Here is a 13,981-nt window from a genome sequence, read left to right as displayed (position 1 = left end):
AGTTTTGTGACAGGAGTAAGAGCCTGCCCTTTCCAATCACAAGTGAAACCAACACATCATGGGATAACCGCAAAGAGTTTTGATCAAGAAACAATACATGGACGTCACTACTGGCACAAAATTCTTCATTTCCCCTCATAGACTTTCAAAGTGGTGGGTTTTCCTGCCCAGACAATTTTGTCTACCAATGAGAACCAATTCCTTCTAAGGACTGTTCCATTTCAAACATACATGGGACCCAGGGAAGGCACTTTTAAAGTGGGGTACTAACCCCTTGATGCAATTCAGAATTTTCTTATTATCTGAATATGAATTCTGTTAAATCAAAGAACAGCTGGCATATATTTTTTTTAAACTGCCTCCCCATGGTATCATTTATGTTTAAATGGAACAACCCTAAGGTGTTTAATATGGGCCAGGTTCAGCATTTATGAGATCAGGTGGAAGACCTGCATTTAGTTGCATGACTTGGTGAGATGGTAGGGTTTTTCTGGAAATCTCTACTGCTAAATTTAACAGTATATGATTATTTTCTACATGAGGGGAGCAATCAGTATTGGATGGCACTCTGATTCATTGACAGGAAAAAGCATGTGCATTAATGTTGATAGTCTGGAACTGGTGCTGAGTGTCAATAGGAAAGGGGTGCTGCCATAATTGGTACTTGGTCATGATGGTGCTGGGACCAGTGACAGTCCCCAAAACTGTGTCTGGTACCTGGTATTTCACTGACGCTGGTGCTAGTTATACAAGGCATCTTAGTCTGAGTCAAGACTGAAACAGGCTTGTCTAGATGCTGAACTGGGAAAAATAGTGGTTAGAGTGTCCGCCTCTGATGTGGGAGGTCATGGGGTTCGATCCCCAGCCGAGTCATACCAAAGTCTTATAAAAATGGTACTAAAAGCTACCTTGCTTAGCACTCAGCATTAAAGTTTAGTGTTAGGATCAGTCCGCCTGGTGTCAGGATAATGTGACTGGGTGGGACATCATGTTACATGTCTACGGCATGATGCCACAGAGCTAGACATCACTATGAACTGCCACACTGCAGACATTGTAGTGATATGACTGAAAAATTGTTAAAGCTACGTTAAAATCCAAATCACACACACACAAGATCACTGAACTTGGTTCCAGAACTCAAAGATACAAGTCAAAGCTCTGCTGGAACTGGTGTGGTCTGTCAACATCTTCAGGGGCCCAGAGTGGCCGAGTGGTCTAAAGCGCTCTCCGTTACGGATCACTGCCATCTCACCTCTGTCTGCGTAGGTTCGAGTCTCGGATTCGGCCAATGTGGGTATGTGAGAAAGCTTGCCAGTAGCTTCTCGAGGGTCGGTGGTTCTTTCCGGGGATTTCCTGGGTTCTTCCTCTGCCATTAATACTGGCCGCCATGTATAGCCTATCTTGTGCTGAAAAATGGCGTTAAACCCTACAACAACAACAACAACAACAACTGTCAACATCTTCAAAATTTCCAGTGCTACCTTTGGAAAGATCACTTTACCCAATATCAGGGTGTGCATGCATTGCTAGTATGTCTACCACCAGTCAAGAAGGGCAATCGTAACAAGTCCTGGCCCCAAACGTAAAGCCACGAAGACTAATTCCGTCTACAGCAAGGAGGACAATGGCAAGGTCGGCCCTGTGTGCATGATGGCCTGGATCGCTAAATTTTATACTGAATGGACTAGGATTTTGTTTTCAGAGATTCAACAGCAAGGAAGTTGCAGCACCAGCAGCAATACAGGGGGTATCTGCATCCATAATTGTTAATGCTTAGCACTCTCATTTCCCCAATTTCGTATTTAAATGAATACGTACTATAGACCCTGGACTAGAATTCAACATGTTTATCATATCATGAGGTGTCAAATATTCATTGGCAATGAGGACTGATAAAGAAACATAACTGAATATACTTAACTGGAGAGAAAACTCCAAAGAATTGCTGAACTGATAATAACACACAAAACAATTTGGTCTTAGTGAGATTTCAAGAAAAAGTATGCTTTCTGTTTTTAGTTATAGTAACTGATGAAATGAATGGATTTGGTGCCACTTTTTCTAATCAATGGAAGAGCATTCTTGTTCAAGCAAATGTCTTTTTCACACTTCTGTTGCTAAATAGCCAAAAGACATGACAATTGTCTTTATTAGTTATGGATGGCTGGATTTGCAAGGTAGTGCACATATTCATAATAAATTATGATAATGAAATGTATTTGTGATGAAAAGGTAAAAAAAATATAATAGGCAATTCCCTGCCCATCAGTGTTCAGTGTTATGGAAAAAATGTTTCATGGAGAGGGTGTAATTTTTAGCATCTGTGCTAGCATTCTATTCCCTAATTGATCAGTAAATGAATCATCAATTTAAAAATAAAGGCTATCAGACAACCAGAACTATCTGATTCAACTAAATTACACATCTCATAGTGCTGTAATGTTTCAGTGTCACAGCATGACCATGCAGCATCTAATCAGCTGGGTTTTTAAAGGACACTAGGATCATATGGGCTTGGAACTTTTGTTCAAATGCATCAAAGTGGAAATTTTGGTCGATCATAGTCAGATTAATTAAAATCATATGTTCATAGCAAGTTTCTTTACTAATATACAGCATCTTCTACACAATTTCTTACCAACAGGTGCTTCATTAACAACAAACTTGCATGGAAATATATGTACAAGAGATTTATCTCAGTTATAGAACATTCCTTTCTAAATAATTAAAGAAATAAAACTAGGATTGAAGGAAACACACATATACAAACACATATAAATGAAATTATATGATGGTACCTTAAGTTCTTTCCTTGCACTTTTACTGTTGTGTATCTGAAAAGCAAACAAAGTTTTCATGAAAATCAAACTTTACAGATGAGTACCATAAAATCTGTCCAGAACTATGGTTCAAAGAAATGTGAAAAGCTACTTCAATCACATACCAGAACACCTCATTATGATATATGTGGATACCAAAATCCTTAAGATGTATGCTTATAATTCAAGTTCTGATCTAGCACTGACTCAATTTGGGTCCCCTCAAATTCATTAGAGTGCACTAGAACTAACAGTTCCTCATCCTGTCTCCAATCATATAGTACCAGCATTTGCATGTCAGATCATTAACAGCTGGATATATCCATCGAATGTGCCATTTAATCTTTGAAATGTCTGAAGAGTCATAAAAACACAATGATGCAAGCAGAAGTTGATCATTTGATAGTGACTGTTTGTGTCAAACATCAAAACATGGAGCAAGAGTCTAAGCCTGAGCTTAGTCAACTGAAGGCTTGTCATTTCTCAGCCTCAGATAAAACCAAATATCAACTAGGTTCAAGATGAGTTTGTTAGGTACAGAATTAATAATAGTCAGGGCTCCAATCTGCAAGTAAATTACTCTGAATTTTGACCAAAAGTTCTAATTGTTGAGTCAATTTTGCAGATCAGTCACCAAAAAGTGATACAAGCAACAAAAAAAAAAAAGGATTCTGTTGTTGCTTGCAGTTTACTTATCAAACATTTACCATTACAAAAACTACAAAGGAGAGCACTTCTCACACATCCTACTGAAGAACCAATGCTGATATTTCATTTACATTTCATATTTCTTTACATTTTGAGTAGTGTAATAAATTTGGTACAGATGTTTAGTTCAGGTATTTTACTTTCATGTCTATCCAAAGTTGGCTTAGTTTCATACCTTTAAGGAATGCCGGACAATTTTCCCATGCTGCCCCTTGACATAGCCATGATCACATGCCTACTTACTGTATTTACCAATAATGTTGGGACACCATTAACAATTAGGGACACCATAATTTTAAAAGTAATTTTTGGTGCACATTGTTCATGGAAAACATCATTCGAGTCATAAATTGTGGGACAGATTTAAATCATTCAAAAAATTATGTCTGAAAATGCACACAAACTGAAATTTTATTTAAAAAAATATAAAACTGTGTACTTGAGATAAAACTCTTCAATCCACTGCAGTATTATCTCATCAACAAAACCATTCTCCTGCATATGTACGATCCATTCTTTCGGTGCATGAACATTTTTTTATAGCTTTCTCATACAGTGAAAAAAATTGTTAGAGGCAACACATCACCTGAAGTGTAAACTGCAAAGACTGAAGTCAGTCTTGGTCAAATCTACACAAGTCTTGCTAATTCTCACACTTTTGACCCCCATCTTATCATCAGTCCATCCAGGAATGCGATCAAAGTACATTAAAATTTAAACCATGTTAATGGTCATATTATCAATGAAATCATCTGCTTCTCTTCTAACCTTCATGAATTCATCAAATGATTTTAATTTCTCCAAATCTTCTGCGTGATGCTGGGTCACTGATGTCCATGCATGAAGCACAATATTGTGTCACTTATAAATTTGTTCCATTGTTTCAATTTATTTTCAAAATTCACTTGAAAACTGGTGAAAAGAAACCAAAGTTAGCTTCCATATCTTGGCCATCTTTGTATATCCAAAAAAATGTCTATTTTAAAAAAATTTGCACACTTAAAAAAGAAACCAGTCGGATTTTGATGTCTGCATACTTTGCAATAAAATAACTTTGTATTGATATCCTTTAAAAAAAAAGTAACCAAGGTCAGCTTCTGAGGTCAGATTGCTTTGTAATTAAAAAAAAAAACAACTTTGTCTTTGATGTCCTGTCGGTAAGTTATTTTGCATCTTGTCATGAGTGAATGACAGTTGTCTTCAAGAAGAAAAATTATTATTTTATCCTGTCCCAATATATACGGTAAATACAGTAATATGCAGTACAACACACTGAATGGAATACTGCCCTCTCATTGGTCAAACAAAGTTACTAGCTGTGCCAACTGATTACCTTATTTTCAGTCAACCAATAAGGGTACAGTATTCCATTCAGTGGCCAGGGTTTTCATCTAGTAAAGTAAGGCGTTTTTTAAACACTATTTTTTAAATATGGCATTCAAGCAGCAAGTTTCTTTACAATCATTTGGTTTTGAAGGTGGTAGTAGCAAATAGAACAAAACACAATAACTGAGACTTTATGAGAATTTAATAAAATTTATAGTGTTTTGTTCTTGTCCACTATTTTTTCATAATTGGCAACAAATGTTTGCAAATGGCAACTTTATTTTTAAGTTGGTAGCCATTCTGTGACCAATACATTAGGCCTACTTGGAGCCATGATAGGCCAAAAGGGAATTTGTCTGCCACTACTGAAGTACCTATTGCACTGCAGGGAAGCAAACATTCCAGGTACAGGAAGGATGCCAACCACAATAATATTTTTAGAAAACATGACAACTGTGTATTTGTTGTTTGTTTCTTCCTGTGACAAGGTGAGAAGGATGTTGGCCCACTTTTCTGCTTGACCAATGGAAATTAAAAATAAAATAAGGCTACTCACTTTAAGTACAACATTTCCTAGCAAAGATTCAGATTTCTATTATAAAATATTGAAAATAAAATATGCTAAGCAAGTTCCTGAAAATCATAAATCATTCCTAACTCATTCGGCCCCAGAGGTTTTTGTCGTTTTTGCCTGAAATGTGCGTAGGAAAGACATGTGGGGGGCTATTTCTGGATACATCGTAATACATCAGCTTTCAACAGATTTTCCATGAGACTAATGCCTAGTTGTATTAGAAACATCATTTTCCATTGGCTAATTTGCTTGCACATGAGCAGAAGGGTAAAAGTTGGATTTTTTAAAAATTTTTTTTTTGTGTTGCTTAATGGACCCATCATTTTTGTATGGAGACTGCAATTTATTCCAAATGCCCACCTTATCTTAGTTTTTGCAAAGGTTCACTTGTCTGTGTGCAGTTAAGACCGGTATGCCTTAGATCTGAGGCCAAAAGGTCTAAAATCCAGACCCAAAATCGCATTCCGATCTCGAGCGAATTTTGGGTGAAAAAAACCCAGGTCCAAAAAATGAGGTTTTTCTCTCTGTATTTTGTAGTGCAACTAGAACTTCCAGATTATTTGATACCATTTTAGAGCTATATCTGTCTGCTTTTTTTTAATACCACCCACGTTGGTGTATCTTAAATAACCTTGATGCTGCAGAGCTTGGAAGTAGGGTACAGCCTCATCACACCTACAGACGGGATCGGGGCCGAATCGGTTAAGTGGAAATATATGTATTTTTAAGCAGATTTCTGAAAACCATAAATCATGGTAACTGTAAATACAATTTTTGTATTTATGGCATAAATTTGTTTAAATAACAAACAAATAATTTATGACTCAATAAGCAAAGATACGGATCCTTGAATTTTCAATTTCCATTAATTGTACTGTATATAACCAGTAGAACTAACAATGTTAAATTCAACTACAAATCTAGGTAATTTGATCAAAAAGGTGTTTATTTATGCATCATTTGCATTTAAAATACATTCAGAATTTTGCTTACATTCATCACACGATCACATTTGGCTATCATCTTGTTTTTCATTCAGTCTCAAAAAATGCATTATGATTTTATGTGTATTGCTCCCATTCATTGTTTCTATTATTTTTTGTTTGTTTGTTTGGGACAAACTAGAAATGCACTTACTGAGCATATGGTTTTTCTGCTTTGAGAGTGTTAAAGGTACAGAACTACTGATTCTGTACCTAAAATATTACCACAAATGCAATAATGCAAAATAGCTTAAAATTATTGTCAGCACTTTTGTTCCTTTTTTTAATTCATTCAAACAGGGTTCTACAAATACAACCACTGACCAATGGTGGTTGTTTTTTCTACCTTGATAAGATTAATGTTGATGTCAAGGCTTGTAAGGGGTGACAAACTTGTTATTTCAAATCAAACAATCTGATTTCTGGATTATATTGCAAAAGGACATTTGACTTAAAATATATGTTAAAGTCCATTAATGACATACATTTGCACTTCAATCCACATTCATTTTATCACTCAACATTCAGCATTTGTGCCATTTTTTCTTATAAATGCCATCATCATTTAAACCAAATTCACTCGGCATTTTGTTTGCATTCATTCTTCATTCAATCTGCATTCATTTAAAGTTTTTTTGATAATATCACCAATTTCTAGGTACATATATCTTGTTTATATCTTCATGTACTGAAACTGAAAACATCAAATATAATTTGCATGCTATGTATATTTGACTTACCCTGTATATACAAGACTGTTAAGTTTCTGCCAGTTCTTGTCTTGCATACCTGAAAAATTATTGGAATCCTTTTAAAACTACTGAAGCAAATTAACATTCTTTACATTTAAAACAAAGTTGTCTCGGTAAAAAGTGTACGATTAAATTGCAGGAATCCATCAATATATTACTCTAGGTGGGTAAAAAAACCGCTCATGTACAAATTAACAGCTGAGCCTGCAAGTGAATGATTTATTTACACGATATGTTGGTATAGTTACTAACATTTTACTAGTTTGTCACCATTCAAAATGCTGCAAGGCATATGTGTGTCTTTATCAATCAACATATACAGTATTATGCATAAAAATTATATGCATAACAAAAACATTTGATTCTTTCAGAAACCCCATTTCCAAGCCAATTAACTTTCTTCGCTAAACACTATCTCTGTTTACAATTTCCAACCTATAAACATTTCAAGCTGAATATAATAGATAGCAGATCATTAGCATCAATAATTGATATATGTAGTGGCCATGAACTTTTCAATTTTCTGACACAGGAAATTAAAAATGTTTGGGAAGGTGGTGATGCATCTGTAACTGACACCTTCAGCTGATCCTGATTGTCAATTTCACAGAACTCGGTCCATATGTACATGAGCAAAGGACAGCATATGTGTTCTGATATTGGAAACACCTGCAAATGAGCATTTTGAGTTATAAATAATTGAATACACGTTATTTAAATTACCTAAATGTTTTATTTATTGCAACTTAGAGTGCTATGACCATAATATGAGTATCATTACAGGATAATCGAAGCCAGTCCAGTGCTTAATAGACCTCTGTGAAGGCACTTGTAGAGCATGGTTGAATCTTAAGATTACGGACTGACAAGTCTCAATGAACTTGACCTTTGTTCAATGTATGCAATCTTGAAGTAAACTGAATGTGCAGAAACTGCTTTCTCATTAGACATACTAAGATCATGACCTTTCAAGCACGAAACTATAGGTTTCCTTCTTTGAATGTTAAGCAATTTTTGGCTTCACCGCCCATAGACCAGAACTTATAGGATGACCCATTGTTTGCTTGCCTTCCATCCATTCATTAGCACAAGTTTGCTATTACTCATCGTTATCAATTTCTTAGAAGATTAACATAAATTTTACATATATTCCATCATCCCAATGTCTAGTTGGTCCTGAATTAAAATGGTGTTGACACAGTTGCCATTATGAAAATCTTGTTATCACTACTCTTCCTCAACAGATGGAGGTGTCAACATGGGGTTTTCATGAAAAGTAATGTCTAGTTGATCCTAAATGATAATGGTGCTATATGACCTCAGATATTGCTATCATGATGTCAATCTTGGAAATCTCACCTTTCTTCTCGAAAATTCCCTCAAAACTTAAAAGTCACTCAAGCATGCAACAGAAAGTCAAACTGACCTAGTTTTGCTATGATGGAGTTACTATGGTGGATCTACATACCATATTTATTATTATTAATTAGGATTCGCAATATTTTTAGGATATAATAAATAAACAGATGAATATAAATGTCATTAAAGTATGAAAATTCAAATTTACCTGCTCTTGGAATCTTACTTCTGTCAAAATGTTACCTACTAATTTTCATGTACAAGTGAAATTGGGTCCAAGATATTGAGGATGCAATGACATGAGCAAATAAAAGTTTTTAAAAAAATCACTTATGTATGCAAATTAGGTCACGTAAACCTATCTTTGATGTGGCCAAATTACTCTCCTCCAACTATACATATTTAAATTTTGTGTTGATGAAACAGACTTATAGGTTACTGCATTTGTATGGGAAAATATGAGATGGAATACTGCACGACCTTGGGAGTGCAGTATATACATCTGAAAAAATGAGTTTCCCATACAAATGCAATAACCTTTTTATTATATGCTCATTTTCTTATTCTACCTCAGGCTTAATTATATAAACAAAATACACTATAAGACACAAGGTAAATGAATGCATGCCGTATTCCAAAATAAATACACAAGCACAGATTCATCATTACACAACAACATTATTGATGCGCACATAATTACGCCCAGATAAATTTGAACTTAGTAGCGTGCTCGATATAACTTTCAAAAGAAAATGGCATGACTAGGTTAAAATTGAAATTTGCAGTCATATTGTGAATGAATGCGCATTGCAACAACTTTTCCATTTGATCTGGAATGAATAGATTTTGGTATTTTTGTTTTGATTCTACGAAAATTTGTGATTTGCGACTGGATTCATCTGTGCAAATTGTACATGATATACATCGGACTGAAGCAGCGTGGGAGAAGCGTGTTCACATCTGGAAGTGTTTGTTGTGTCATTGACTATTTGAAATCATAATGTGGGAAAAGTGTTTCAACTGCAATTACCAAAAAGATGCTATTGAATATAATGTCTATTTCATTTTGAGTGCAGTAAGGAAGATGTAATTGCACTTGGAATATAGTCGAAATTACAGTACAATTTCGAAATGTGTAATCAAGCTTGAGAACTCATGACATGGCTCATGTAATTCGGATTTGCAGAACTAATAGAGTACATTTTGAGGAAATTCTGGATGTAAAACTGTAAGTACATTCTTTTGCCATTCTAATTACCAGCTAAAGGAGACAGTTCATGTCTTTATAGCTTGCATGTTATTTGTAGGTACCAAGCAATTTTATGAAATCTGATGTCTGTCGCAAAATCTGAAACAATGTATAAAAAAGTTAACGTGGAATGAAGCAAAGCAGCTAGTATGTTGCAGTCCACGAAACATCTGCTTTAGTTCATTCAGAAACAAATTTAATCAACCAAAACGTATTGCGTTTCTATGCAAATGTACATGATTTGTTTACAAAGTAGTTCCTAATACGCTACTGGGCACACGTCCTGTGCGTGGGTGCAATATCGTAAAATATTGAATGATTCTGATAATGTAAAGTTAATAGAGAAAAAATGAGCATATAATAATCCATGATATTGGACGTTTAATGAAGTATTCACATAAAACATGCAGTTGACATCTCAGTGACCTAGTTTTGATATGTAGTGTTACTGTTGTCAAGATGCGCCTACATACAAATTTACATAAGTGAAAGTGAAATAGGGTGGACAATTTTTAGACTAAGAAATAAATAAAAACCACCTAAAAAACCCAGCTGAAGATACAAGTCACTCAAATGTGCAAATTTGGCCCAGATTATCTGCATACCAATTTTCATGAGTGTAGGTGAAATAGAGTCCAAGATATTGGATGTGTAATGAACAGCTCAAAATACAACAAAAAAATCACTCATATGCAAAGTAGGTCAGTAAGTATGCCAGTAAGCAGGTTTTGGTATGGCTAAGCAAATCTTGAGATGCACTGACGTACTAATTTCATGACAGCAGATTAAACTGGTTCAAGATATTGTGGGGGGAAACAAAATATTGGAAGGGTAAAAAATGAACACACAAAGAAATGTACAAACAACACTGGCAAAAATACAAAGTAATGAATCTAAACTCTATCAAAACATGTCAACAACACACAAAAAAAAGACCACTGACAATCTTGGTATGAAGTCACCAAAATGGGAAGGGAAAAAAAAATCAGGTTATTTTCAAACAAATGGATAAAGCCAACATGTTGCAATCCTGTAATAATAAATTTTGGTCTATACTTTTGAATGTTTGATTAGCAAACCTCTGAAAATTGGTACAACGGGTTTGTTGTTGTTGTTGTAGGGTTTAACGCCATTTTTCAGCACACGATAGGCTATACATGGCGGCCAGTATTAATGGTGGAGGAAGAACCCGGAAAAACCCCGGAAAGAACCACCGACCCACGAGAAGCTACTGGCAAGCTTTCTCACATACCTACATTGGCTGAATCCGAGACTCGAACCTACGCAGACAGAGGTGAGATGGCAGTGATCCGTAACGGAGAGCGCTTTAGACCACTCGGCCACTCGGGGCCCCACAACGGGTTTGAATTCAATGACAATCTAAACAGGGAAAACAAGTTTGAAAGCTGAATTTACCCAATAATTTCTATTAAAATTTCATCTGCAAGTACTTTTGTAAATTCTAACTTATCTACTCACCTTGTTGAGTTTGTTCCATCACTATGCTCTGCTCTGGCAGGCAAGAGAAGTCACTCTGCAACAAAAAGTCCAGCACAGGCCCTGCATACTTTCTTATCACCCTATGTACTCGCTTAAAATCTATATTTAATTTGTATTGCTTGTTGGCTTTTCTTAATGATTACATGTTATGTATATCTGTATTTTGTACTGGACCATGTCAATAATCAAGTTAATATTGCACCTGACCAGAAAGACTTATCCTGTAAGCAACTAATACACAGTTAATATTTTTCTACATTGTAGATCAAATATTCAGATGATCATTATTAACTGTAAACACATTTACTTCAATTTGCATTAAAGATAGTCTCGATTCTGACCTTAGAAACTTCCAGATTGGAAATTACCTATTAGTTGACAGAGTACTTTCAGAAAATGGTACTTGCAACCTAGGTCAATAGAGGGGTATATCATCTTGTTTACTATGGGTTTATACATTCTTGTCATGATCAGTCTTACTGTTGTGTTCAGTTTTTAATTTGGTTGGAATAATTTATTTAAATTATTATTCACTAGAACTACAAAGTGCTCAACAATATTCTACTAAAGCATTAATTTGGAATATAGTGAATTCAGACAAGGACAATTTGGATTATATTACTGTGATACATCAAAGGCTGTTTGCATTATGCCACACCCCAGGCCATTGGCACTTTCAAGACGACAGACACATCAACTTGAGCTGTGAAAATTTTAGCAAACATCTACCATCTTAATGACTGGTTACTTGGGTATCCATCAAAGGGAAATTGTATTAAATGTGTACAAATTTAAACTGCTTTGTTGTAGGCTTACACTGTCATGAAAAACAAGCAAAAGTGTATTTCTTTGGTGGTCAAAGTGCCAATAAAAGAACTGCTTATTTTGTATTTGTTTGTATCAAATTATCAATCAAATAAAACAAACAAATGGTTGATAAAACTTGACTAGTAAACTGTTGTAGTTTAGTCATCATAAATATCTTATGACTCCCTCTCCTTGACCTCATTGTTATGTGGGTACTTATGTAGAGACTGAGCTATGGCTTCGAGCACACAGTTTGGGGAATCTATTAGAGGTGGCAACTGAACCTGTGTCAATTGTGCAGCAAGATTAAATAACCACCCTGTTACTTGCCACTGAACAGTATCACTCACAGCTCAAAAGCTGTCACATGGGAAAACAAGTTGATCGATTTAAAGCCACACATTTACTGGAAGAGGCAAAACTGTACTTGGTACTGAAGTACATGTATTATATTCATGGCTCCATCAAAAGGATTGCTGACGTGAAAACAATGTGAGTGCTGCTTTTACAAACCAAGGGCTCAAGAAGCCATGTGCACTGGTAGAAAACTTGCATACAGTAAACAGATACTCAGTGGCTAATTTGTATTACCCAGGTTATTATCAACGGGTGGGCACCCAAGAACACATTCACAGATCTAACATTAACATATTCAAAATTGGAATTTATTTGGAATACAGTTGGAATTCAATTGAAATTATATACATCTGGACTTGTGAAAGAACTTTTAGGACTGTTTGAGATTTAATTCACAATACTGTAAGTTCTTTTTAAATTTTCACTTTGTATTCAAGGGAGAAAAAAACTGTTGAATTTTACAAAACTTTTTGGTTTTTGCTCTTGTCTGTTGCTTAATTAAAGGCCAGAATTGTAACAATAAGACCAACTGCAAACTGCACAAAGATCTGCCATCACAATGGACAGGCAGATCTGAGTCTACGTAGTTTGTTAGGAGCAATAAGAAACTGATATGCCATCACATTATCTAACAGCAGATCAAGGTCTGTGTTGTTTGCAGTTAGACTCCACTATAAGCGAGTTTACATGGTAAATAAGAATAGCTGTGGATTTTTGTTTACTATTTTCAGAATTATACACAAGGATATTTGCAACAATCAAGTTTAACCAAGTCTGAGTGAAGAAAAGTCAAAGGATCACTTATTGCAAATCCATTATTTTGCATGAGGTACCAATTTTCATGGATGCTGCAGTTAAATTACTCCACGGAACACTAGCATTACCCTTCCACATGACATATTTTCAAACCTACCTCCGTGAATCTTTCTCCTCATGGCACCGTAGTTGATAAGCCCATACAACTCTATTGCATCCTTTTTTAACCCATTATCTGAAAATATCCAGTTATAATCAGCATTACATTAACCGTCCAAGCTAATTGAGTAAACTACTATATGTGTTAGGTCAAAAATACAGTTAAGGTGAGGAGTTGAGAAGGCTGATGGAACTAGTTTACAATATTGATCAATGAGGGTAATCTAGACCATTTTTAATTATGGGACGTTAATCTCGACTACTCTTTAATACGAATCCTTGGGGTTAATCTCAACTATTTTTTTCAGACGGATCATTGTGGGTAATCTTAACTATTTTTAATATGGGTCATTAGGGATAATGCAGACTATTTTGAGAGATTAATGCTGACCAGTCCAGATTAAAGTTTTAAAGTGGTGAGGGATTTTTTTAAATAAAAAAATATGCCTTCCGACAACAACCTCATGCCAACCAATATTCTTGAACTGCCATTAGTTAAGAAAAATTAAACAAGGACATATGTATTCACTGAAACCAATCTACTGCAGAAGTCCCAAGTGGCCAAGTGTCTAAAGCGCTCACTGTCACCTCCACATGGGTCTGAGTCACTGGTATGTGAGAAAGCTTGC

The 13,981-nt window shown here is 35.3% G+C and overlaps 1 protein-coding gene across 2 annotated transcripts in view; it reads right to left on the bottom strand.

The window, feature by feature from the left end:
* Positions 1-13,981, bottom strand: part of LOC149797906 (protein cramped-like) — an 84,752-nt gene that overhangs the window by 57,064 nt on the left and 13,707 nt on the right. For both annotated transcript variants that reach the window (XM_089962950.1, XM_089962951.1), the window contains exons 5-7: positions 13,351-13,428; positions 7,154-7,202; positions 2,802-2,837 (exon numbers count right to left, since the gene is read on the bottom strand). In XM_089962950.1, coding sequence (XP_089819076.1) covers positions 2,802-2,837; positions 7,154-7,202; positions 13,351-13,428 — 163 coding nt within the window. The remainder of the gene's footprint in view (positions 1-2,801; positions 2,838-7,153; positions 7,203-13,350; positions 13,429-13,981) is intronic.

The sequence above is a fragment of the Sinohyriopsis cumingii genome, chromosome 6, assembly GCF_028554795.1.
Source record: "Sinohyriopsis cumingii isolate HCF-2022 chromosome 6, ASM2855479v2, whole genome shotgun sequence".
Lineage (NCBI taxonomy): Eukaryota > Metazoa > Mollusca > Bivalvia > Unionida > Unionidae > Sinohyriopsis > Sinohyriopsis cumingii.
This window is presented reverse-complemented; position numbering and strand designations above follow the sequence as displayed.